Consider the following 27,556-nt stretch of genomic DNA (forward strand, 5'->3'; position numbering starts at 1 on the left):
AAGTGCAGTGGGGGTGGCCGTGGCACCCAGCACAGACGTGGAGGGGCTCCCGCTTCCTCACGGCTAGCCCCCGGCCCGCTCACACCAGTCATGTCGCTCTCTTTACCATCTCACACCTGTGCCTCCTGTAAGACTCGGGGACCCGGGCACAAGCCCTGGGGCAGCGATCTGGTGGACTCTGTGCACTCGCACCTCTGAGTCAATAAGATTCTGGGACAGTTCTCAAAGCCCTGTTTTGAAGGTGTTTTAAACTTCAATTCAACAGACCTATGACCTCAGGTTTCCTAAGATAACACTGAGTAATCGTTAAGACAGCAGCTGCCCAAATCAGGAGATCAGCAACTGAGAAGCAGGAGAACTCGCCAGGCTCCAGCCACCACCAGCAGCGCGACCAGCAGCCACCACGGCTGCTGTGTGCCGAGCTCTGGACCACGTTCTACATTCTGGGCTGGGGGGCGGTGGGGGGTAGAACGCCTCAAACATGGGCCCGTCTTCAAACAGCTTGCCGACTGAAATGGAGTCAAGTCACAGACTTGGTCGTGGAAAGAGTATCAGAGAGGTTTGGTGACAGGCAGTTTGGAAGGCAGTAGTCATCCTGAGCTGGGAAAACCACGGCCGCTTCCTGGAGCCACAGTCCGCGTCGCTTCCCTGCGTGGACGTCTCCCCTTGCCCCGAGCCGTGCTGGGGCCGGGGTCCTGGAGCCGAACGTCGGGCTCCTTCCTCCCATGGAAGTCCGCCGGCCCCAGTCCCAGATCACTCAATTACGAGTTCAGCCTGCCAGAGCCTGCAGGCTCTCGGGTGCCACATGCCAGCCAACGCTGAGTGAAGGAGATTTTCGTGTATACACTGGTCACTCACGCTTGTCAGATATTCTCTTGTGCCAAGCATCCAAAACAAATTAGGAAGCCCAAACTGGGCCATCTTTTGACCACATAACAAACCATTCCTCCAGTCTGTCTCACAGCCTGAAGGCAGCATTGACAAGCATGCTGATCAAGACACATTTGCTGCGGGCGTGACGAAGCAAGGAGCGCTGGGGCTGTCCACAGGCTGCCTAACGAGGGGGCCCACGGTGCCACCGGCGGCGGCAAGGTCTGGGGGCTGGAGGGGGCCGCAGGACCCCCACTTCCAGAGCATTAACCAGGCGCCCGCACTGCCTTCTTGCGCTCAGGCCATAGAGGGCAATGCTGGCCAGTTGCTCCTGGTCTCTCAGCACAGTGGAGGGCTGGCAACGCCCCACACTTCAGGCTCCAGCTGCCCTGCCCACTGCCCGCGCTGGTGGCCTGCAGATGTTATTCCTACTGACAGCGCTGTGACCAGGGCAGGCGTTCCTCCATCTGGAGCCTCACGCTGGCCCCTCTCTGACCATGGCAGCGCTGTGACCAGGGCAGGCGTCCTCCGTCCGGAGCCTCACGCTGGCCCCTCTGTGACCACGGTGCCTGTGCTGTCTCTGCTATCAGTTTCTAGAGCTCACGAAATCTGAGGTTGAAGGCGTATTAAGTTCCAAACCACAGGGGTGACAATTTCCGCAGGAGGCTTACAGCAATGCGAAGCCTGGGTGTTCAGTTCCGAACCTCTGCCCATGGTGTCACATTAAGTAGCTTGGAACTGGTCTCGAAGACCACTTATGACAGGAAGCGTGTGTGGTGTCCCCCCGACCCTGGCCCTCCCTCACCTCTGCTCCAGCACACCCTCCTCCCGCTCCGGCCTCCGCAGCTGCACCCACGGCCTCACGCCTGTGGTCAGAAGGCCCAGGGGATGCTCCGAAGCAGGCAGCCACCGCCTCCTGTGCGCCCGGGTCAGCCCGAGGTGGGTGGCAGGCATGCTGTCTGCAGGGTCCGCCCGGAGGACTCGGGATGACGGTCACAGCATGGGTGGCATTTCCCAAGTGCCAGGGCCAGGCCGGGCTTTGACTTGACGTGTTTCCCTTCTTTCTGACCTTCTCAGCCACCCTTGTGTAGAGACACAGTTCAGTTCAGTCGCTCACTCGTGTCCAATTCTCTGTGACCCCATGAATCACAGCACGCCAGGCCTCCCTGTCCATCAACAACTCACCCAGTTCACTCAGACTCACGTCCATCGAGTCAGTGATGCCATCCAGCCATCTCATCCTCTGTCGTCCCCTTCTCCTCCTGCCCCCAATCCCTCCCAGCATCAGAGCGTCTTCCAATGAGTCAGCTCTTCGCATGAGGTGGCCAAAGTACTGGAGTTTCAGCTTTAGCAGCATTCCTTCCAAAGAAATCCCAGGACTGATCTCCTTCAGAATGGACTGGTTGGATCTCCTTGCAGTCCAAGGGACTCTCAAGAGTCTTCTCCAACACCACAGTTCAAAAGCATCAATTCTTTGGCGCTCAGCCTTCTTCACAGTCCAACTCTCACATCCATACATGACCACAGGAAAAACCATAGCCTTGACTAGACGGACCTTAGAGACACCACTACCCTCATTTCCTGGATTAGGAGACAAGCTCTCCGGGGAGGAGGGGCCCAGCTGGGATTCGGCCCCAGGCCTGGCTTCGGGCAGAGCCCCAGGGAAGCGGCCCGACCAGCAGGCTGCCTGCTGGAAAATGCAGAACTGCGCTCAGCTGGGTCTGGAGGAGGCAACTTGGGGACCTCGCTTTGGCTTAAAAAATAAACATGTGAAAGCTGAACAACAGCTCCAGGCCCGAGTTCCTGTGCTTCCCACCTAATTGCAGTTTTCCTCCGAGGTTTGTGCTCTGGCCATCACATATTTTCGTTCCACATAAGCTAAAAACCTCACAGTCCGTGTTAATTATTTTGCCTTAAACATCCAATTGTTTTTGTCCAGAAATTTACAAATATTATGTGGGTTTCTCATTCCTGGCTACTCGCCAATTTACTATTTCTGGTTCTTTTCTTCCCCTTAGCAGATACTGGCGTCTCTGCGTCAATTTTCTTTAAGCTGAGGAATGTCTTTCAGTGCGTCCGAGGCACGAGTGTTCCAGACTCGGGTGCTTCCCGCTCCCCTACAGTTGTGAACAGTGCAGAATCCAAGGCGACGGGGTTTTGTGCCCTTTCTGTTGGTTCCACTGTTGTCTGGTCTGCTAACGAGATGTGAGACAGCGTCCTTATCAACAGCCCCCGGATGTAAGGCATCTGTTTACCTGAGGATACCACTAAGATTTTCTCTTTATCTTTGGTTTCCCCCCAATTGCTTATGATATGCCTAGATTTTGTTTTCTCTGTATTTATCCCGCCTGAGGCTCAGTCGGTCTCCTGCATCTATGTTTTGATTCGCTTTATCAATTTTTGGAAAAACACCAGCCACTATTTCTGTAGCCATTTCTTCTGCTTCCTTCTCTCCCTCTCTTTCCCATGTAGGGTTCCAACCACACAGGTCAGAGTACTTGGCGTTGTGCCCTGTGCTGGGTGCTTTGCTCCATTTCACACCCTTTTTCTGTATTTTTTTCTTTTATTTTTGACCATGTCTACTGACCTGACTTGAAATTCACTGATTCATCTCTCTACGTGGCTAGTCTATCATTAAGCTCCTCAAATGAGTTCTTCACCTCTGACCTTCCTTTAATTTCTAGCATTTCCATTTGGTTTTTTTTTTTTACTGTTTCCATCTCTCTGCTGCAATTTTCCATTTGTTCATTTATGTTTTTTCACCTTTCCCACTCAATCCTTTAACATATTTATCTTACTTATTGAAATGTCCTTTTCTAATAATTCCAACACCTGAGTCATACCTGGGTCTCCTCCTATCAACTCTTTGCTCTCTCGACCAGAGTGACGCTTTGCTGTTCCTTCACGGGTCTCCCGACTTTTGATTGTATGTTGGGTCAGTCATACATAATTGGGATTGTACGCTTGATTATTGCATGAATGAGCAATGGAGACCAAAGCAAATCATATTTAACCCGTCTTCTTTCTGTCCGAGTCCATGGAATCTGTCACTGAAATGGGTGTGGACTTTGTTGCCGAGTCGGTCAGATTCGGTCACTCCTCCCCACAGTAATGCTGAGGGCAGGCTCAGGCTCAGGTCCAAGCTGGAGTCAGCCTCCAGCGCCGCCTTGCGCTTTGCAGACAGCCGCCAGCTTTCTGAACCTGGAGCTCTCTCTGATTCACAGCCCCACACGACATGTGCAAGACACTTCTTTTCCTGGCTTTCTGCGCTCTACACATCAATCTTTCTCCACCATGTTGCCTCGTCCAAAGCTTTCAAGGGGTGAGGTGTGCTCAGCAGGGCTTGGCGCCCCTTGGAAGGATGTCTCCCAGCTCCCGTCTCGGGCACTGGGCGCTCTGTGCAGCCTGACTCTGGGCTCTACCCTCACACTGGTCTCCACTGAAAACAGCTCCTTAAAAACCTCAGCTGCATTCTCCCCCGTCTCCCCCCATGGTCCCTGCCTCCAGGGAAGTCTCTGCGGTCTCTGCTTCCCTAGAAGGATCTCCTCCCTTTCTGAATTTAGTTCATTCAGGGCTCTTTGTATTCTCAGCTCCGTGGGCTTTTTTCTTTAAGGCTATGGTTTAGCAGCTCACCTCGCTTGTTCCTATTGTCAGAGTGGACTGGGGTGGCCTCTTGACGTTCTGCCCTTTGAGATGATCCAAACGTCTTCAACTGCTGACTTCTGAGTGTTCGTCCAACACCTATCCTTTGGGAAGCCCCTGACCCCACGTGCCCTTCCAGCTCAAGTTCAGCCAGTCATTAGTACTAAACAACACAGTTTGGCACCATAATTTCAGAGCTCTTCTCTGACGATCATGACAGCTACATGCTTGATGACATACACGGAAAAGATGATTCATAAAGTAATCCGTTGGAAACTGGTTGCATCACCAGTGTCGAAAGCTTACGCTTCCCACTGAGGTAGGTCATCAGCTGACGGGTGGGGAGACGGCCAGCACTGCCCAAAGCCCTGGCCGGGTCTGCACGAACGCTTCTCACACCCGAGTCCACATCAGCTCATCGGAGAGATGACCAGGGCTTTCTCCTCAGTCAAACCCTGGACACAGAAGATAATTTCTAGACTTTTGCACTTTTTTTTTAACATATTGAGAAGCATCTATCTCACACAGAATAAAAACGTCTGAGCCAGAAGCCAATGTTGAGAAGCCGCTATCTCAACACAGCATAAAAATACCTGAGCCCTAAGCCGCCGAGTGCTCCTTTTCTGAACCATCCTTGTGACCATCATGCTCAAACAGCCGCATGGTGAGACGAGCACAGAGTCCGTTGTTCAAACTGGGCGCTTCTGAGAGGGGAAGGGCTCGCTGGACTGCAAGGAGCAGCAGCAGAACCCAGCACGGCCCAGGCAGGACCCCAGGTACGCCATTCCTGGCGGGGCTTTCAAAGACCGCAGAAGCCAGACCTGCTGGCAGGCGGCGGCTGCTGGAGGCGGCTGGACAGGACCGCGGCGTGCCAGCAGCCGGGTGTCCTCAGACAGAGCGAGGCCTGGGGCACGGGCGTCGTCTCGTGGGCAGCCCAGGGCAGCAGGGCGCAGCCCCTGGAGGAACGACCGGTGCCAGCAGAGGGCGGTGGCTCCCCCTCGATGGGGCGGGTGCCAGACAGCCCACCCAGTGCTGGGCCCTCTGAGCTGGGGTGGGCACTGAGGCTCTGCGGGCATCCCAGGGTCAGAGCCTGGGCCCCGAGAGGCGGGCAGAGCTGAGCCCGCGCTCCTGGGCGTCGCCAGGGCCCCTCCCAGAGGACCAAGGCCCCACCTCCCATGCCCCACCGGGCCGCCGTCACCCCTAACCCCAGTCTCCTGGGTGCCGACAGCCACCTGAGGTCCAAGGGGCAAGGCTGCCCCACGTGTGTTTCCAGGTCTGGTGCCAGACAGAGCTCACGCCATAGAGTGCCCAAAGCTGAATGAGAAACGGGCCGGTGGGCTTAGGACTGACCGCCATGGGCGGCCATTGCCACCCAGCTGAGCAGCCGCCGCACCCGCCCGGGACCTGGGCTCAAGGCTTCATTCGGGGCTGCCAACACCTCATCAGGAAGGCCTGTCCAACTGCTTCGCAGGGAGACTTCACCGGAACGCCTTCCACTCAGACTTCTCCCACGCCTGTCGCTGACCGAGCGCTGCGTCCCCGCCTTCCCGCCGCGCACACTCCATGCGGGTCGCTTGTTACCGACTGCTTGTGCCCGCTGCCCAGGCACCTGCCCCAGGGTCCCCACGACGGAGTCGGGATGCCTAAGGCCGGAGCCGAGGCCAGGCTGGTAAAGACTCGCCGGGCCACTGGAGGGAGCCCCAGACGATTTCTGTTTTACGTTCTCAAATCCCCAGCATCGAGAAGGCGAGGACCGAGGCTGGCTTTCTGCTGTGAGAGGAGACGGAGTCCATCCGGCCGGCGGTGTGCCGGGCAGCGGCCTCGCCCCTGGGTGCTGGGCAGGCGGGGGCACAGATCAGATTTTCTTCGTAAGCAGGCCGCGCCCCTGTGAGTCTCTCATGGAGCCAAACACACCTTTGAGCATCCAGCAGATGGCTTTCAGACTTGACCTGGTTTTCATTTTGCTTCTAAAACAGGGATGCCTACTTCTAGAAACTACAATGAACTGAGCCCTGGGCTGAGAGCTTCATCCTCCCACTGATGTGTGGACCATCACTGCCCAACGTCACGGCAGGACCCGGGAGGACAGAGAAGGGGAGCGGCCTCCCAAGGCGGCACAGCACCAGCGGAGGACGGAACCTCAGGCATCTTGCGCTGCCCTCCGCCGGCCCCCAGGACAGGGTCCTGGCGTCGATGCAGCCCCACGGTACCCAGCTCGGTGTCTGCTTCACAGAAAGTGCAAGGTGGAAAACCCGAGTTTAACATTGAAATACACAGTGTGGTGCTCGCCTCAGCAGCACCGCATGCGTGCTACATCGCTTCAGTCGTGTCTGGCTCTGTGCGACCCTATGGACAGCAGCCCTCCAGGCTCCGCTGTCCACGGGATTCTCCAGGCAGGAACGCTGGCGTGGGCTGCCGCATCCACCACATAAGCAGAGTCAGTGTAGGCGGGTCAGCAGGGGCACGGCCTGCGCCGAGGAGCTTGCAGAAGGCTCTCAGGACAGCTTTCAAACCCCCCACCCCGCCCCGCTCAGGCGGCTCCCTGGAGCAGGGGGCCAAGGGCTGGAGTGGGGATGCAGACCCTCCCTCTTTGTGCGATTCCCCTCCGGGGCCTGCGCTCGGCTGCCCTGTGCCCCACACAGCCGCCCTGCACGGGCCCCAGAGCCCAAAGCCGGGAGGGGTCTGAGAAGTGGGCTGAGAACCGGGCTGACGCGGGCTGCTCGGGCTGCGGAACCTGGGGAACCGAGTCAGCGCCCCTTCTCCAGGGGCTACGAACAGGCTGCGGAAAGGGGCGTGTTTGCCACCAACACCCAGCGCACAGCTGGCTGGAGGGACACAGCGTGGTGGAGCAGCCCAACCCGCCCCGGGGTGCCGGCGCGCAGCCTGGGGCGGGGCTGGGGAGTGACCTGACCGAACCTGGGGGTGTTCATCCGCCTTCCGGGCAGCCTCTGGGTCAGACCCGAGGCCAAGCTCTGCAGGCGGCGGGGTGCGCTGTCACATAGCCCACCCTCCCGAGCACGCGGACCTGGTGCTGCCCCAGAGCCCCTCCTCAGCATGCGTGAGGGCCCCGGACGCCACCTTTAGGCCCTGCTCCCCCAGGCAAGTCAACAGCTGGCAGCGCCGCTTTAACCGGCTGTCATGAAAGCACACCTCCTTTCCCATCCAGAAGGTAACGAGACTGCTCGATGCGTCTGTAAACTGTTCTTTTCCATGGGCTTCGAGTCCCAGAGGGCTCCAGAGCAGACTGGCCCTGCTGCAGAAGGAACTCCCACCCGAGGGCCTGACAGCTGGCACACAGGACGCCCCGAAGGAGGGGTGCCCATGGACAGCTGTCGGGGGGCGCAGGAAGACAAGGGTGCACACAGGCCCTCCAGGGGGCGGGGAGGCGCCCTGTCCTTCCACCCTGCCCCCCACTCGCCCGGGACACGGGGGGAGAGTCCAGAGGGGTCGCAGGCACAGGAAACGTCCTGTGTGTGTGCCTGGACAACGAAACACCCCGAGCACAGGGCTGCGAGGGTCACCACCCCGACCCGAGGGCCGCGAGGCTCACCTGGGCAGGTGGCCTGTCCAGCTCCGGGAGGGCGTCGGCGGCGGCTGCCTGGGACAGGGCCTCCAGGTAGGGCAGGTAGCGCTGCAGGGCCTCGGCCAGCACGCCACCCTCCAGGCTGAGGCTCCGCTCGTCCGGGACGCTCTGCTTCGGGCTCCTGGGAAGGAGAGGGAGGCGTCAGGCGGTCCTCAGGCACAGTGCCGGCTCCGCCCACAGGGCCCACAGCGGGCAGGGGGGCAGCAGGGCTGTGCAGGCACGCAGGCACCAGGCCAGGCGGCGAGGGCCCGACCCGCCACTCACACCGCCCACGGTGGTGCCCTGTCTGCACCCAAGCCTGGTGCCGGGACACAGGGGGACCTGGTGAGTGAACCCTGACTTACTTTCTCAACAGCTGCCCCACCACTGGGGGCAGAGACAAGCCGGAATGGGGAGTCGGCCAGGACTTACTAAGTGCAGGGAGAACCTCAGCGGCAAAGAGGCTTCCCGGGCAGGGAGGGGAGACTGGCGAGCCCTGGGCCCGCCGCCCCCTGCTCTGGACCTGTCTCCGTCAGCGGCCGTTCCTCCACTCCCCGCCGGGTGCCGAGGAGCAGGCACACGGGGTGAGAAGGTCGTGCTCACCCACCTCCTGGAAGAGGGGAACACGGGTCCGCAGGGCATCGGCTTGCTAGTCAGCTGACGGGGAGATGACCCCGGGCCCTCCTGGCGCCCCAGTGCGACCACAAAAGGCAGGCAGCAATCCCGGGAAGCTGCCTGGAGGAAGGGGCCTGTTCTCGTGGCTTTTCTTGCTCTTCGCTCTCCCGAGAATCTGCACGGGGCCTCGGCCACTGTCAGCACTGGAGACAGTGTCCGCTGAACGAATGAGCTTGGAAACACGTGGTAGATCAGGTGACGCCGAGTTAGTGCAGAACCCGTGTCCCCACCGCTGACCTCGCAGAGGGCACCTCTCCAGCACCAGAAGGGCAGCCCTGTGACCAGACTCCGCTGTCACTGGGGGTGAGTTCAGGACAACCGATGGCTGCCTGCGGTGAATGGCAGTGACGCGGGTCATGAACTTAACTCGGGAAAAAAAGTCCCGTTTCCTTTTTCTTTAATGACAATGCATTTTAAAATCATGTAAAACACAGTACTCAGCCCCCGTTGGACTCGGACAACTGCAGATGCCATCTGTGGGCACAGGAGTGGGCAGGCTCCTGACGCGGCTGCACACGGCTCACAGCGCGCTCTGTGGGCGCTCGGCGGACGGGTGCGCAGCGACCGAGAGCCGCAAACTGCGGCCGGAGGCCCCGGCGTCCTCGCAGCTGCCACGTGCGCTTGCCGCTCACACAAGTAAACGCTGGGTTTCACCTGTGCTTGTTTCGCATTAACTGCTGGAAGTGCCCCAGAGATTGGAGGAGGCTAGCCCGGCCCCCCAGCAGAGGCAGCGCTCCCAGTCCGGGCCAAGGGTGAGTGCCCGTCTGCTGACTGCCTCATTTCCCCGTCCTTCCCCTGGTGTTTGTGTTTGCAGAGACGTGGGTTTTCAGGAACAGCTGGATTTTCATGTTTACTTGCAAATGCATCAAGTATGGTAAAAGTCGTGATACCTGCAGGAAAGGGCGGGCAGAAATGGGCCTGCGGCGCTCCCAGCCAGGCGGGGAGGGCGGCGGGCATGCGGGAAGGCCGTGGACACGGCGAGGGACAGAGAACGGGTTGCCTCTGCGCGCCGGGAGCTGAGAGCAGGGCTGGCCTCGCTCTGCGGCCAGAAGGCGGCCTGCAGCCTGTGTGCAGAGGGGACTGCCCGCTGCCTGGGTCTCCTGCAGGAGACCGTCGCCAGCCCCGGAGCCCCGAGGGTCAGGGCTCTGGAGCCTGTTATCACCACCACCCCTTCTCCGAGCTCCCCGGGACCAGAGTCTGCACAGCTCAGGCCCGACAGAGGGGAGCTCCCTGGGCGCCCAGGCAGGATTTCGCTGGGCTCGAGGGCCCAGCCCCCTGCCCCCTGGCCTGGTGTCTTCTCAGACAGCAACCTGAAGAGGAGGGATCTGACCGTCATCGAGGCCTGGCGCGTCGCCGGGTCTCACGACGACGCCAGCTCGGGTTGTGTCTGGAAGCCGCAGGCAGAGCCCAGCTGCCTCTATGAGCGCGTCTCGTGTGTGTGTCTAGGTGTCTGTGTCTCTGTGTGTCTCTGTGTGTGTGTGCCTGTGTGTATGTGTGTGTATGTGTGTTCCTAAGTGTGTATGTGTCTAAGTGTGTGTGTTTGTTTTGTAACTATGTGTGTGTATCTGTGTGTCTGTGTTCCTAAGTGTGTGTATGTATCTACGTGTGTGTGCTTGTGTGTCTATGTGTCTATGTGTCTGTGTGTGTGTCTGTGTGTCTATGTGTGTGTCTTTGTTCCTAAATGTGTATGTGTATCTAAGTGTGTATGTCTGTGTAACTATGTATGTATCTGTGTGTGTGTGTCTGTGTTCCTAAATGTGTATGTGTATGTATCTAAGTGTGTGTGTCTATTTGTCTGTGTGTGTGTGTCTGTGTTCCTAAATGTGTATGTGTATGTATCTAAGTGTGTGTGTCTATTTGTCTGTGTGTCTGTGTCTGTGTCCCTAAATGTTTATGTGTATGTATCTAGGTGTGTGTGTCTATTTGTCTGTGTGTCTGTGTCTGTGTGTTTGTGTCCCTAAATGTGTATGTGTATGTATCTAAGTGTGTGTGTCTGTGTGTATGTATCTGTGTGCGTGTCTGTGTGTTCGTAAGTGTGTACATGTATGTAGCCACACGTGTGTGTCTGTATGTTTTGCAGGTGTTGGGTAAGGCTGTGTTACTAACAACCATATCCATTTTCAGTGATCAGGGAACAATGTTTTAAGTACTTTACTCCAAGCGTGACTGTTACCTACACATGGTAACAAACATCTGTTACCTACATGTGGGTCTTTACTGTGGTTTAGACACAATCTAGGAATGTTCCCTGGTGTCTGAGATGATACAGAATCTGCCTGAAGTGCAGGAGACCTGGGTTGCATCCCTGGGTCGGGAAGATCCCCTGGAGAAAGGAGTGGCTCCCCACTGCAGTCTTCTTGCCTTGGAAGTCCCACGGACAGAGGGGCCTGGCGGGCTACAGTCCACGGGGTCGCAAGAGTCGCACACGACTGAGCGACTGACACGCAGGCGGTGCGCGGGGCGCAGGTGGGTGTGCCTCCCCACCTGGGGTCACGGAGAACAGGCTCCTGGCCACTCTTTTCACAGGGACAGTCTGGTTCTCAAGAACAGGCCACTGATGTGAGGGGCTCGATACCCGCGTGTATTTCATACGCACTAGGACCTACAGAAAATCTCCACATTTGAGCTTAATTATCACAATTAACAAAAGTGTCGTGTTATTATTTCTGAAGCCTTTTCAAGTTACATTGGCTCAGACGTAATAGGATGAAAGTGATCCGGAGCCACACAGTTCTCTGCATCTCAAACCACGGCCACCGCTTACCTGACCACTTTTTAATGGATGAAATTTCATGTTCCGTGTGGTCAGCGTGATTTAACTGAATCAGTTTACGTCTCTGGTACTTTGTCTGTTTTTCTCACTAATTGCTGATCAATGCAAATAGAACCACCTCATAAATGTGCCTTTAAATTGTCTTGTTCATCTTCCCGGGGGTCTGTGCTGGAGGAGCGTTTGCGACACTAACGCAGGACAGCGACGGGCCGGGCGTCGCCAAGCCGAAGGTCGCGGGAATCAGCTTGCAGCCTGACTTCCGCCCCGTCATTCTCTTGAAGCGGATCAAAGCTTAGTAAGAGTCCGTTTTCTACCTCGGAAGACCAAGCGTGTTGTCTCCACTGGTCACTTTCCCACCCCTGCTCTGACCTTCAGGCTCCAGTACACACGCCGCTTTACGTTGTCCCCCACTTTGCTGGAGGAAAGACTCTGAATTATAAGTAGAATCGTTGCAGAGAGCACGCTGCAGCCTGGCTCTCACTCCCTTTGTCCACAACCCTAACCTATCTAACCATCATTTATTTTTGGAAATGGTTATTTCTAATCATTTTATTTTTCCCGGAAGCAGAGCTCACAGCTCAGTCACGTGCTCTGAGGAACGAAGGGCAGGATTCCGGTCACTGTGATGAGTCCTGCAGTAACCAAGTGCCGCGAGATCGTCCACCTGCTCCTTCCGTCTTTAGTCAACAGCTCTGGGCTGGACGCCCCCGAGACACAGTCCATGCCAGCTGCCAGGGTGCGCCGGGACGGAGGTGGGGCTTAGACCTGTCACTTCAAAACCTACCTGGAGAGCCTAGAGGCGATGGCCGCAGACTGAGAGACTCGGCTACAAACGCCAAAGGTGATGGAAGCAGAGTCACGGTCACGGGGGGAAGAAGGGGCAGAGAAGTTAGGGGTCTCACAGAGATGCCCCAGGGGCTCTAAAAATGCCACGTGACACTGTTTATAAAAGCCACCTGCCAATCAGAGCATCCGAAGGGCAGGCTTTCAGAGGGTGAATTAGGCAGCAGAACCCAGAGGACACAGGCGTGGCGATACCAATCGTAGAAAAGTGGGATCAAGACAAAGAGCAATAAAAACGACAAAGGCTCCATCTAAGCGCAGCAGGTTTGACGTCCACAGTGAGGAGGAGATGCCGGGAGCTGGGCTGGGTGTCAGAACCCCAACTGCGTGAAGCAAAGTACATTAAAAATGCAGATAAGGTTTTCGCCTGAGACATTTCAATAAATCAAAATATAAATAAAGAATTTGACTCTGAATAATTTATACATAGTTATAAATTTTATGTCTAACCATCTATAAAAATGTGTACTCTTAAATAGTGGATACAAGGTTTTTAAGTATCCACTGAAAATTAATAAACATGTGGTATAAACTAGGCCACAAAGAAATCCCAAATTTCTAAAAAGAAAAAGCTGAATATGTCACATTCTCTGATGAAAATGCAGTAAAAGTAGACAGTAATTTAAAGTCTAAAGAACACATGACTAGGACGAAATGCAAGCCTGCACTTACTGCTCCCACAGGGTGCACAGCTACAGGGGCAGATAATCGAGAACACGGGCAAACAGGCCTGTCCACATCGCAGGACGACGCCAGAACCACGCTCGCAGGCGAACTCACAGCCGCAAGTGATGAAAAGATAAGGACAAAACTTTCAGCTCAAGAGTTTCATTAAAAAAAAAAAAAACACAACAAAACAGTAAATGTAATGATAGTAGAAAGAGGAAAATCCAGGAGATAACTCTTTTTATAAACTGTGTTAAAGGGTAAAGATAGACGTCAATGGCAAAGTGTAATAACCACGCATGCAATGAGCAAGTTTTAAGTGATTACACAGTACTGTGATCACACGAAGTCAACACATCTGGGAATCCCTGTGGAAAGGATGAGAGTGCTCTGCAGAAAGGTGAAGCCTCCAAATTCGCACAGTGAGACCTGTGAGCATATTTCACCAATGATCTGAGAAGACAATGGGAGTGGTACGGGATTTAACCACACAGAAAGATCGTTTAAAATATATACTGGGCAGCAGAAAATTCAACACTGAAGAAAATTTAGCAGGAGGTTTTTGAAAAGAAGGAACATTATTCCATGCGTATCCATGTGCATCATTCCACGTGTATGTTTGTTTCCTGACAAACACCGAGGGAGAGCCCGGGCAGCCAGGATTCCCGTGCTGGCTGCTGAGTCATCAGCAGATGCCCAACAGGATGCGCGGCATCTCCAGTAAGGGAGCCACTTGCAAAGACACGGCAGGACCAGGAGAACCGCAGGCTCATGGCGGAGAATGGCCGGGTCTAGGGAGGGAGAGCTTGAAGAGGCAGACCTGGGGTCCGAGTGGCCGTGGCCTTGGCAGAAAGGTCACTGTGCTGCCAGCCCTGCCTGCCAGCTGGGCTGAGTCTACCCCAACCCGCCGAGCCTGAGGCCAGCTGGGGCTGAGTCTACCCCAACCCGCCGAGCCTGAGGCCAGCTGGGGCTGAGTCTACCCCAACCCGTCGAGCCTGAGGCCAGCTGGGGCTGAGTCTACCCCAACCCGCCGAGCCTGAGGCCAGCGCCTGCTGGCTGCCAGGAAGCCCGTCTCCCGGGGTGGAGTATGGTGGGGCGGCTACTGGGGAGCATCCCGGTGTGCCACCCCTGGCACGAGGCTCTGCCGTTAGAACCAGACGGTTGGTTTATTCGGGTTCAGTACCCTCGAGAAAAACATGATCCGTCCAGCACAGGAGGCTATGAGCACAGTTCCATCGGCGACCACACCTCGTTCATGGGCAGAACAGGCCACAAATCAGCTTCTCCAGAACAGGGCACACGAAGAGCTGCAGCCTTACACAGAAGACTCCATATGGAGAGAAACAGCCCAGGAACACACAGAAACACTTCTGTATGGACACAGATCGTGCACAGGAAGTTCATATAGAAAACTCCAACCTCTTCACATGTGTGTTTTTAAACTTTTCATCTCACTTGTAATCTAAAAAGCCACGTTATTTTTCACAGCAAACGGGCAATTGTTTTAAATGACAGCATCAGCAGTGGTAAGAACGTGGCCACCTGGGTGTGGCCCTCATCTGATTTCTCGGGCGTTCTCTCTGGAAACACTCTTTCTGTGATGGCGACCTGGCCTTCCCCACGCTCGGCGCCTGTCCAGCCGGGGGAGCTGTTCTGCTCTGTCTCCTGGCACTCCCGACTCCCTGCGCCGCGGCCTCCTCGGTGGCGTCCGAGGTTGCCTGGAACAGTGCAGCCCGCTCAGGAGCCTCGGCTCCAGCAGGAAGGTGCCACGGGCTGTGTGAAGCGCCCATGCATCACTCAAAGACCAGCGTGAAGAGTGTGAACCTGCCCAGATGAAAACGGACAGCCTGACTGCCTTTTGAGTGTTGTTTTTGCAGAACAGACTCCCGTGGCAGGTTCTCGTTGATGAAGCTCAACAGACTGACGAGGATGACAAGGCAGAGCTCCCACCTCCCCTCAAGACGCGCACAGCCTGGCCGGGGAGGGCCGCCCAGTGAATGTGCTCTCACTTCTGGCACGTTGAGTCTGCAGGACCCGGTGGCCTGGCTGCCCCTCTGCTGGACGGACTGAGCAGGAAGGAGGAGGCCGATGCTTCTGCACTGGGATTTCTCTACCCGAGGCTGCGGGCAGACGGTGGGCTTCCCTGCTCAGCCGAAGGGGCGGTCCCTTCCCTGCTGTCTGACCTTGAGGAGCAGCCGCCCGTCAGTTTGGGGACAGCAGCCAGCTCCCACACGCTGCCCATGGGCCACCCCTCCCCTCCCCAGGCTGGTGTCCTCCTGCACAAGTGGGCAAAGCGGCCACACCCTCCGCATGTGTGCGGAGACGACGAGGTGGAACAATTCCGGCTCTCACAAGCTGCTGTGCTGGGGCCCGAACGCTGCTTCCATGGTTTAATTTGCTTTTTGTACTAAACTGAGCATAAATTCTTACTGGGAAATGAGAATTCTTGACCCTCCTGCTTTTAACCAAGGCTCTGGAGACACAAACTCTCTAAGGGTCCGGGGAAGAGTTATAGACCCTTGGGCACGTCTGTTGTTGAGACCAGCTGGAAGGGTCCCCCTCACACCCTCCCCAGGGGCCAGGACCCTGTGGTGGGGGGAGTCCCATCTTCCCCTTCCCTACATCCCAACTTCCCGGAGCATCTACACCAGAGAGACGGGCTCTTTGCTCCATGAAACAAGGAGAGGGCTGGTGGACACGGGCCAAGGAAGAGACACAAACAGGTTCACTTTACCTGGCGGGGCTGGACGCCTCGGGGTGGCGCGGGTGGGTCTGGGGAAGGCTGGCGAGCTCCCGGGCCATCATGCGCTGGGTGGAGTCATCCTGCCACGTGAGACCTGGAGAGAGAGTGGCGGGCACCATGTTAGCCTGGAGGCCGAGCCGGAGGCCATGCCGCGGTCCCCGAGGCACAGCTGCGGGTGCTCTCCCGCAGTCTCACCCATCAGCCAAGTCCCCTCTCTGCGGTTTCTTACGAGCTCTTCTCCTTATCAAACCCCAGCCCTCCGCCCTAGACCAGAAACGTGGTGGGTGCTTTGCTATATGAACAACACAGGCGGGGCGGGGCCGGGCTGGACAGGAGGTGCACGCCGTGGTCAGCAGACAGACTCTGTCCACAGGGAAGACGCGACCCTTCCGCCTGGGGAGGCCTGGCCACAGGAGGTGCTCCTCACCCAACAGCGAGCCCGCGGCCAGCGCTCAGCGCCGCTCCGCCTGCCCGCGGCCGCCACGTCCTGGCTGTTCGCTCCTCGCAACCCTGACCTGCTTAAGATCCGCACGTTGGAAATGAAATAAGGGTTATTGTTACTATGAAAGCAATTATCATGGGGCTTAATGTACTGTATCTGGGAGCCAATTACGTTATATTTAATACTCAAATGTTATGACAAAGAGCTTTATAACAAGGGCGAAGTAGTTACGAAGGCAAAATCCATGTGCCTATGCATTAATTACATGCACTGCAGATCACATGATAATTATGCTCAGAATTACCAAATAACTCCCAAGAATAATTATTATGCAATTTGTACATTTTAGATCTTATGGTAACACTTTAGCACTTAGAACTACCCCGTGCAATTATCCATAATTATCTAATCACTAAATATCATGTAATTACAGAGATATATTTTTATGCCCTGTACAAAAACACATTACCAAAAATCTTCGCAACAGGACGGCTGTGCTTGTTTGCGTGTGTGCGTGAGCGGGGAGCAAGCAGGCCCACAGCTCGCTGAGAACACTTATTCTGGGCAGAATTAGAAGAATGTCTCGCACATAAGCTGTCTTCATGAACACACTTCAGTAATTTTCAAATGCAAACCTAACATTTTTTAAAATTTACGAACGGCAAGATTCAAGCAGCTGGATCACTTCTAAGTCCCAGAAGCCCGTGGCCTTATCCTGAGCGGGAGCTGCAGGAAGTGCAGCCGTGGGCAGCTCAGCTTCTGCGCTGACAACTCGGGGGAGGTCGCTGCAGGGAGACCAGCCCCAGAGGCACCGCCGCCCTTGCTTCAGGATTAAATATGCTTACTGTCAGCAAGCATGTTCCACGTGACAGGCACGGCGAGAAAGCACCCCACATGAAATGTGCTCGTGTGGCTGTCATTGGCCCGTTCCCAGAAGACCCACAAGCGAAAGCACATTTGCAACACAGCGTAGTATCTAGCACCTCGGACCCGGAAAACAGGCCTGGTCTTATTCCCCAAAGTCTGGTCTCCGCATTGACGTCCGTCCACCAGGAACAGAAAGAGTCAAGAGCACAGAAAGAACTTTCAGTGGAAAAAAGTTGAAGTTAAAATTTAAATAACAGAGCTTTGATAATATTTTTATCTGAAGAGCGCAGAAGCCTGAGTCATGCCAACTTTGGGGTCTGTATGGGCCGTGAGAAGAGCGCTGAACCCCTAGCCCAGACCGCTCAGCTGTCCTGGAGCAGGCAGAAACGGGGCGCTTGGGTAGAGAGTCAGAGGAAGGCGCAGCTCCGGGGGCTGGGCGTCCCCGGGAGAGACCGTCCCCGTCTGGAAGACGGTGAGACACGAGGGCCACGCTCACCCCTGCAGCACAGCCGGTCCTTGGAAAGCACATGTGGGCAGCTGAGAGCACAGAAAACAGACGGCCAGGGGCCAAGAAGCAGGTGCTGGGCCCCCAGGGCCTCCCTGGCTTGTGATCTCAGGCTTGGAGCTGAGTCACCAGCAGCCCGGGTGCCGGCCAGGCCCCAGTGAAGCCGCCTTGCTCCCGTGAGAGGGTCAGGAGAGGAGCCACTGAGCAGCTGCAGACAGAACAGCTCCACTCCCACCAAGCACCGCAGAGGCCCACAGAGGGCCTGGGCGTCCTCCTCCTGCGGCCAGGGCGTCCTCCTCCTGCGGCCAGGGCGTCCTCCTCCTGCGGCCAGGGCCCCTGCCAGTGTCGGCAGAGCAGCTGACGGGGAGGGGTCTTTCCTCCCCACTGGGGGGGTCACACCTCCGCGGGCCCCCGTGGAGACCAAGCCGGGGCTCAGACTCCCACCGACCCCACTGCCTAGCAGTGAGGACAGGAGCCGGCCCTCAGGGGTCCGCAGAGCTCCGGGGGGCACCCAGGCTTCCACCTCCACCGGCAGCAACAGAGCCCCCACCCCAGCTCGGCAGAGCAGTGCCAGGAAAATGCAGCTACTGCACAGGTTTCAGTGAATCTGGAGTCTCGTAATATAACCCCGAACGCCCAGGCTTCCACAGAGCACCACTCTCACCAAACCAAGGAAACCTCAAGCTGAAAAGAAGACAGTCTGCAGACACCAACACTGAGATGTTGGCCTTATCTGACAAAGATGTAACACAGCCATGATACAAACGCTTCAGGGAACAATCACGAACACTCTAGAAAACAAATGAAAAGTGGGAATTCTCAGTAAAGAAATAAATATAAAAAGGACCAAGGGAAAATGTTGTAACTAAGAATACAATAACCAAAATATATAGCTCAGTGGATGCACTTCATTGAAGGATGGAGGGGACAGAGAGATGAATCAGGGACCTGGAAGAGAGGACAATAAAAATCACCCAATGCCAGCAACAGAGAGAAGACAGTCTGAAAAAAAAGGACAGAGCCTCTGGTTGTGGGGCTATAACAAAAGACCTAAGGTAATATAAGAGTCCCAGAAGGAGAGGAGAAAGAAGGCAGGGCTGAAAATCTACTCAAAAAATAATAATAATGGCTGAAAATTTCTCAGTTTTGGCAAGAGATAAACTTGAAGCTCCAATATCTTGGCCACCTGATGGAAAGAGCCAGTCATTTGAAAAGGCCCTGATGCTGGGAAAGATTGAAGGCAGAAGAAAAAGGGGACAACAGAGGGTGAGATGGTTGGATGGCATCACCAACTCAGTGGACATGAGTTTGAGCAAATTCTGGGAGACACTGAAGGACAAGGAAGCCTGGTGTGCAGCAGTCCATGGGGTCGCAAAGAGTTGGACCCGACTTAGTGACCGAACAACAACATAAACCAAAAGAGCCCAGAAGCTGAGCACCCCAGACAGGATGAGCCCAAATCGCCTCCAAGACACTGATAATTAAACTTCTGAGACCTAAATGCAAAGAAAAAAATATTGAACATAGCCAGAGAAATGATGCTTTAGCTACAAGGGGAACATAATTCAAACGACAGGGGATTTCTCTCAGAAACCAGGCTGCTGCTGCTGCTAAGTCACTTCAGTCGTGTCCAACTCTGTGTGACCCCATAGACAGCAGCCAACCAGGCTCCCCCCGAAACCAGGCAGGCCACGTCAAATCACATGACATTTTTCAAGAAGTAAAAGAAGAAGCTGTCAGTCCAGAATCCTGACAGGCGGCCAATCCAGATGCCTGGCAAAAGTGTGGTTCAGGAATGACAGGGCAAAGGAGACATTCTCAGATAAGTGAAAATGAGAGCCGACTTTACCAGAAGATCTGCCCCAAAAGAACTGCTGAAGGAACTTCCCTAAATAAGGTGATGGCAGAAGGAACCTTGGAACATCCAGGGCGAAAAGGCATGAAAAGCAAAGACATGAGTAACTGTGATGAGCGTCCCTCTTCTGAGCTTTCTAAGGGATGTTGGACAGTTGAAGCAATACTATGATGCGCTCCTCAGTATATGCAGAGGAAATATTTAAAATAATTATAAAAAACAAGGGAACGAATCATAAAGGGAGGTAAGGGTTCTATATCCCACTCAAAATGGTAAAATTATGACACCAGTAAACGGTGAGACTTTTGTATATATAATGTACTATCTGTACCAGCCACTAAAAAGGTTAACAAGAGGCAGATCTACAGATACATTAAAATGGATTTGTAAAGACTGTTAGCCTAAAGTAATGTAGGAAAAGAATACAGATAAAAGAGAACACGTAGAAAACAAAAAATAGGACTTTGAGTCTTAATAAATCAATAATTACATTAAATATAAATAAATAGGTTAAGCAAACCAATGAAGATAGACACAGACTGAGTGGATTAAAAACGCATGACCCAACTACATTCTGTTTATAAGAAACTCACTCCAATATTTGAGCGGAAGTAAAAGGATAAAAAAAATATATCATTAATCAAAGAAAAATAGCAGCAGTTATTGTAATGGCACATGAATTAGTCTTCAAAACAAACAAACTTACCAGGGACCCAGACAAATATAATGGTGAAAGGGTAAATTTGCCAGAAGATACATCCATTCTAAGTGTATACGCACCGAACACCAGAGCTGCAAATAGGAGAAGCAGAAACTCTCATCATTCAATTACCCTCCTAAACATGTGTGTCTTCATCCAACTAAGGCGGACCATGTCCTGGAACACAAATAAAACTCAGCAAGACGAAAAGAACCAAAATCATTCAGAGTATGTTCTCCAATCACAATGGAATCAAACTAGAAATCAAAAACATAAACATAACAAGAAAAGTCTCCAAACACTTGCAACTTAAACAACACTTCTAACTAAGCCACAGGTCAAACAGAATCCAAGGGGAAAATACACTGAACTGAGTGAACATGGAAACACAACATACCAAAATCTGTGCTTGAAGCTGCACTGAGGGAAAGTTTAAGCACTAAATACCTAGATTAAAAAGACTCAAATCAATCATATAAATTCCCACATGAAGAAGCTAGAAAAAGGAGAGCAAAATAAACCCAAAGAAGGAAAGAGAAGGAATCAATAAAACTGCAATGTAAAAATAGAGAAGTCAGTGAAAACAAAAGCTGCTTCCCTGAAAAGATCAGTGAAATTGGCAAACCTCTAGCAAGACTGACAACGAAAAAGGGAGAGCAGTCACGATGAACGTCAGCAGTGAACCAGGGACAGCAGCACAGATCCTGCAGATCCAAGGCAACAAACAAGTGCCCCCCCTCCCCCCACCACACACACAGCAACTGAGATGAAACGGACCCATCCCTTGAAAACACAAACCACCACAACTCACCCAGTATGAAGCAGATCATTTGATAGCCCTATAATTATTAGAAAAATTGCATTCTTAATTTAAGACCTCCCCAAAAGAAATCTCCTAACCCAGATGATTTCCCTGGATAATTCTACCAAACATCTAAAAAAGAATCAGTATGAATTCTACAGAATCCCTTCTGGAAAATAGAAAAGGAGGAAAAAGTTTCCATTTAACTTTATGTAGCTAATATTAGGAGAAGGCGATGGCACCCCATCCCAGTACTCTTGCCTGGCAAATCCCATGGACGGAGGAGCCTGGTAGGCTGCAGTCCATGGGGTCGCTAGGAGTTGGACACGACTGAGCGACTTCCCTTTCACTTTTCACTTTCCTGCATTGGAGAAGGAAATGGCACCCCACTCCAGTGTTCTTGCCTGGAGAATCCCAGGGACAGGGGAGCCTGGTGTGCTGCTGTCTATGGGGTTGCACAGGGTCATACACGACTGAAGCAACTTAGCAGCAGCAGCAGCAGCAACAGCTAATTTAACCTGAACCAAAAGCAGACACACACTGCACCACACAAAAAAAGAAACCTGCAGACTAATATCCTTCGTGAATATTGACATAAAGATCCATAAGATAATATTAACATGCAAGATCTAGCAATATTAACATGCAACTCCATTACACAGCATGGAGTTTATTAAAGGGGTGCAAGACTGGTTTAATACAAAGTAAATCAATGACTTCAACACCTTTTTATGATGAATATTCATCCACTTGATACTGAACATCTGTCCACACAGGCCCTACAGCTGCCATTGTAGCTAATGGTGAGAAACTAGACCCCTTCCCACTCGGATCAGGAACGAGGCGAGGACGCCCTCTCTCAGCATTGATCACAGCAGAGCTAAAAGTTCTCAGCAGCGCAATGGGGCAAGACAAGGAAATACAAGGCACACACATGAAAAAGAAACAAAACTGTGCCTATTTCCAGATAACATAATTTTCCACATGGAAAATCGCAATGAATCTACCAAAAACTCCTAGAAGAACTGATGCTTTCAAACTGTGGTGCTGGAGAAGACTCTTGAGAGTCCCTTGGACAGCAAGGAGATCCAACCAGTCCATCCTAAAGGAAATCAGTCCTGAATATTCATTGGAAAGAATGACTGATGGTGAAGCTGAAACTCCAATACTTAGGTCACCTGATGTGAAGAGCCGACTCGTTGGAAAAGAACCTGATGCTGGGAAAGATTGAAGGTGGGAGGAGAAGGGGGCGACAGAGGATGAGGTGGTTGGATGGCATCACTGACTCAATGGACACGAGTTTGAGCAAGCTCCGGGAGTTGGTGATGGACAGGGGAGCTAGGCATGCTGCAGTCCACAGGGTCGCAAAGAGTTGGACACTACTGAGCAACTGAACAACAAACTGGAAATAGCCCAGATGCTGCCCAATGAGTGAGGGGGAACCAAGCAGGTCCGTCCATCCTGTGCATTAGTTAGTTCTCAGCAATAACAACAACCCAGTGAGCAAAAGGGAGGAACCACAGACCAGCCACAACATCGTGCCGAGTGAAAAAAGCCAAAACAGCCACACGCTGCGCGGCTTCACTCACACAACATACGTGGCCTGCTCTGCTCCACCGCAGCAGGCACTCCAGAGGCCAGCCGGACGCCTGACCCCTGACCCCTTACAGTCAGCTAGCATCCAGGCTGACCTGTGGTGACTGTATGATAAAGTTATCAGCAAACATCTGTGGGAAATAGAGAGGAGAGACTCACTGGGATGGGGAACTGGGAGAAACTGCACAGAGAAAAGCGGTATTTGAGCCACGTTGGAAGGATACGTAGAATTCTGAGGGATGGAGAGGGGCTGAGCAGAAATGCAAGAGTGCAGCCAGGGCGGGATGCAGTCGGCAGGGATGTAACTCCAGCCGGGGTAGAGGAGGGGCTGGAGGGTCAGTGTGAGGCCATACAGGCCTGGACGCCACACCAGGATGGCTGGCAGTCTCTGCATGCAGCACAGAGCCGTAACAGTATTCTGAGCAGGACGGTTCTGTGTGCAGGGGAGGAGTGAGCCCAGGAGGGGGAGGGGGCGGGGAGGAGTGAGATCAGGAGGGGAGCAAGGGAGGGGGAGGAGGGGGAGGGGTGAGACGAGGAGGGGAGGAGGAGGAGGGGGAGGGGTGAGACCAGGAGAGGGAGGGGGGAGGAGTGAGATCAGGAGGGGTAGGGGAGGGGGGAGGAGTGAGACCAGGAAGGGGGGGAGGAGGAGGGGGAGGGGCGGCAGCGGGGAGTGGCGGGAGGAGTGGGAGAATGGGGTGGGGGAGGGAGGAGTGAGACCAAGAGGAGGAGGAGGAGGGGTGAGACCAGGAGGGAGAGGGGGAGGAGCAGGGGGAGGCCCACGCCTCGGGCTGTAGGCTCCGAGCAGGGACATCACCCTTCTGGTAACCAGCTCCCTCAGGTGTAAAAGGACCATCTCACATTTGCCATAAGCGAGATATCAGACCAAATGTGTTTCATTCACACCGGCACGTGGCCGCCCTGTAACTGAGGTACCCATGGCAACGGCAGGTGGAGGGTACCCATGTGGGGGAGTCTGACCTCTCCAAAGCGGCTGAGGCCCCAGCCCCTGCATCTCGGGCACCCACAGGCAGCTCCCAGCAGGCGCGAGGTTCCAGGCTGCACTCGGTCACGGGCTGGGCATGTGGCCCGAGGGGTGCGGGTGACGTCCTCCTCGGGGGGTCAGAGCCCCAGCCTGAGCCCCAGCAGAGAAGCCTCATCCGAGAAGCCTGATCCAGCAGGTCCCTCAACACAGAACAGCTCCCCTTGAAGAAGCCCCACACTGACCTGCTTGGCGGGTACGCCGAGGGCACAGCAGCAGTGCCAGTTCTCCTGAGACCTCGATGGACCCACCCGGCTGTGGGCAGGACCCAGAGGCTGCACAGGAGGGGTGGGCGCAGGACTCGCGGTCCTGACAGGGTCCCCGTTACCACCCGCCCGGCACCGCGAGCACCCCCTGAGCAGTGCCCCCACCCGACCCCCCCAGAGAGCCCGCCTGGGAAACAGCCTCGGCCACGTCGAGGCCGAGCGACAGAGGCAGGGACGCAGAGGCTGGGACGCCGCCTCCCCGAGCCCTAAGTGTGCACGACGCTGCCTCTGTGGTGCACAGGCGGACGATGTGGGGAGGCTCCGGCGCAGACAGGCGGCTTTAGTTATTAGACTTGTTTAAGACACACTTTCGGAGAAGGCAATGGCACCCCACTCCAGTACTCTTGCCTGGAGAATCCCACGGACTGAGGAGCCTGGTGGGCTGCAGTCCATGGGGTCTCGAAGAGACGGACACGACTGAGCGACTTCACTTTCATGTTTCACTTTCATGCATTGGCGAAGGAAATGGCAACCCACTCCAGTGTTCTTGCCTGGAGAATCCCAGGGACAGGGGAGCCTGGTAGGCTGCTGTCTATGGGGTCGCACAGAGTCGGACATGAGTGAAGCGACTTAGCAGCAGCAGCAGCAGCAAGACACACTTCCTCCTTCCTCTGGTACATGGAGTGAGAGTGAGCGAAAGTCGCTCAGTCGTGTCCAACTCTTTGCGACCCCATGGACCACACAATCCATGGAATTCTCCAGGCAAGAATACTGGAGTGGGTAGCTGTTCCCTTCTCCAGGGGAACTTCCCAATCCAGGGTTCAAACCCAGGGCTCGCACACTGGTACATGGAGCACAATACAGATGCCACAGAAGTTAAAGTCTGCGCCTATGGGAAGGGGTTAGGCACCAGCCTGCAGAGACGAGTGCGACTGGGCTCTGCCTATGACTGTGTGTGGAGGCCCAGTGCGGTGGGGGGCTCCTGTGACCTGGAGGCAGCTTCCTTGGGGTGAGTGATGAAGGGAAACAGGAGGTGTCGTGGGCTGCGGGCTTGTGTCCCCCAAATCCACATGCTAAAGCCTAGCCCCATGGGGCGTCCCCGGGGGCGGGGCCTGGGGGCGGGAATGAGGGCCCTGCGGGAGGCTGCCTGGGGGGACCAGAGCCCTCAGCAGAAGAGGACCACGCCCCCTGCCGGCTTATCAGGACGGAGGGAAGGCGCTGTCTGCAAAACAAAAGGCGCGTCCGCATCAGCGACCAAGCGGGGCACCCTGACCTTGGACCTCTGGCCCCCAGACTGTGCGCAGCTTCCGCCCCATCTGGGGCTCCACTCAGAGAGGAATTAGGCAGAATATGTTCAGTGAGCAAGGTGAGCGTGTGGGTCCTGGGCCTGATCACACACCCGAGGATGGTGTGAGCTGCGGACGCTGGTCTGGGGCAGGGGCCCCGAGGGTCACAGCCACGCCAGGGCCATGACTCCAAGGTCTGGGCTCCCTGGCACCTCGCAGGACACCCGCGCTCCACATGAGAGGAGGCCTGAGTCCAAGACCCTGTCACCAGGATCTCCGTTGCCATGGCAACCCCAGCACCTCAGCCCCTGGGGCAAGTGGAGGGTGGGGTCTGCAGCCTGGACCCCACGGCCCGCCAGCTCCAGCATGTCCGCCTCATGGCCACGTCCACCGCAGAGTCTGGGCCGGGGCAGGGGCCGAGGTGGCCCCCTGGCAGCAATTGCACCCCCGCCCCCACGCCTCTGGGTGGGCCAGGCGGTGGGAACAAACAGCTATGCGTGGGTGGACTGGCGTTTCTTGCTCCTCGGTTACTTGCACGCAGTTCCTGGCGCCCGCAGAGCAGAGCTGCCCCCGCCCTCACCTCCCCTCTGGTTAAGGCAGTGAACAACACTCACGTTCCCCAACCATCTCGAGGGCCGCAAGCCCCGCGCCCAGCCCCAGCCATGGGCCCCGGGCAGGTTACAGAGGACAGGAGGGGTCAGCATGTGGTCACAGCTGAGCGTGGAAATAGAGGGATGCTGGGCAGTTGATCCAGAGAAGTGTTGGCCGGGAAACAGCACAAGCTCCGTAAACGAGGTGGGTGATGTGATGTGCAGACCCAAGGCTGGCCTCTGCCTGCCCCGACCCTGCCCTCCCACCATGCTGCCCAGGGAGGAGACAGACAAACCCGCTGCCCGGATGGACCCCACCCACTCAGGGGGGCCTGCCTTTCTTCCCGGAACTGAGGCTCGCTGGGGAGGGGTCCATTTGACCCGGGGTCCCTCACCTCCCCCTCACGACCCAAGAACCAGAGAGGAGGTGAGGGCATGGCTCCCCCGCACCACGTGAACTGTGCAGAAGTGTCCTACCCCTTATTCCAAGCCCTTCAAATACGCATCGAGCACTAATGCCGGGAGAATTTAACATAAACTCACGATCTTTGCTCCCATTAACTGATCTCCTCGGTCAGGTCGTGTCACGTCTAGTCACCTGAACCTGGGCATACACAGGCGCCCAGGCTGAGCCAGTAACCAGAGCGGGTCTGGTCATCGGTCACCAGTGAGCTAGCTAGCTGGTCAGTTGTTAGGCTGTCCCTTCACAGGACTCTTGGAAAGGAGGAAGGGAAGAGCTGCAAACAGCGCCCACCCCACTCCCTGGTGGGTCCCATGATTCCAGGCACATGTGTTGCTTCTACAAAGAGGCCTGCACAGACCAGGATGTCCCGAGACTGCCCCCCGGGTGGGCTGCCCCCTGCACATGGCGCCGGCCCGGTCAGCACAGCACAGCTTGCCTGCTGACCCTGCTCTTGCCCACAGCAGCTGGCAGGTCCAAGGCTAGGATCTGGGACTTCCCCGGGCCAGTGCTGAAAATGCTTCGAAAGGAAGCAGACACCGAGAAAACAGCTCAAAGAGGGCTGGGCCAGCTCCAAACACGCCACCGCAGGGGTTCACACCCCACCCCCCTGCCAGGGAGGACTCGTCACAACGCCGAGCACTGCAGGGGGCTTCAGAGGAGCGAAGACTCGCCGCTTCCCGAGGGCACGGATGGCCCTGAACCCCACGTTAGGGAAGGAGAGGGCATGGGTTTAGCTCCCCAAAGGGCAGAGGGGGCGACCTCAGTCACCTTTGCTCCTGGAAAACCAAGTACTTCAACTTCATTGAACCCCAACATTTATTCCACAGACAAACATACTTTGTCTAGCAAAACGGACCCAAAAACAAGAAACAGGAATTGTTGAGTGACAGGGAAACCCCTGAGATGTGCGCTCGTGCCAGGAAAACCTGTGGAGGACGTAAACCCAATGCTCAGACTGTTGCCTGCGTGTCCCTCCTCACCGCCCTCCAGCCCCTCCTTCCACAGGGCCCTGTCCATTCCTGACGCCCAGTGTCAGAGCGCCCAGCACCTCACACGGGAGCCCAGGCATGCCTGACGTGACACACGTGTGCACACACGTACGTGCACACACGCACACAACATGTGAAACACACATGCACACGGACCACATGCACACATGCATATACACAGCATGCGTGACCGTGCGACACACGCAACATACGTGCAGGTGCGGCGTGCACACGCAGCATACATGAACACACGGCACGTGCCACACATGCACACAGAGGACGCGCCCAAGGCTGTGATCTCCCCCCAGAAGAACACCAAGGACGGGGTTCCAGCGGAGCACGTTTGGGAGGAACACCGGGGCCTGTCTGACCCTCCCCACCAGCGTCCTGCAGGTCACAGCACAGAAGAAACACAGACACACGGACCTGCCCTGACTGACGG

At 55.3% G+C, this 27,556-nt stretch overlaps 1 protein-coding gene across 2 annotated transcripts in view; it reads right to left on the minus strand.

Moving 5' to 3' along the window:
- The window catches only part of PTPRN2 (protein tyrosine phosphatase receptor type N2), a 611,715-nt gene that overhangs the window by 395,609 nt on the left and 188,550 nt on the right, over positions 1 to 27,556 (minus strand). For both annotated transcript variants that reach the window (XM_055591390.1, XM_055591389.1), the window contains 2 exons: positions 15,766 to 15,868; positions 8,063 to 8,216 (listed from right to left, as the gene is read on the minus strand). In XM_055591390.1, the coding sequence (XP_055447365.1) occupies positions 8,063 to 8,216; positions 15,766 to 15,868 (257 nt within the window). The remainder of the gene's footprint in view (positions 1 to 8,062; positions 8,217 to 15,765; positions 15,869 to 27,556) is intronic.

This window comes from Bubalus kerabau, chromosome 8 (genome assembly GCF_029407905.1).
Source record: "Bubalus kerabau isolate K-KA32 ecotype Philippines breed swamp buffalo chromosome 8, PCC_UOA_SB_1v2, whole genome shotgun sequence".
Taxonomy (NCBI): domain Eukaryota; kingdom Metazoa; phylum Chordata; class Mammalia; order Artiodactyla; family Bovidae; genus Bubalus; species Bubalus kerabau.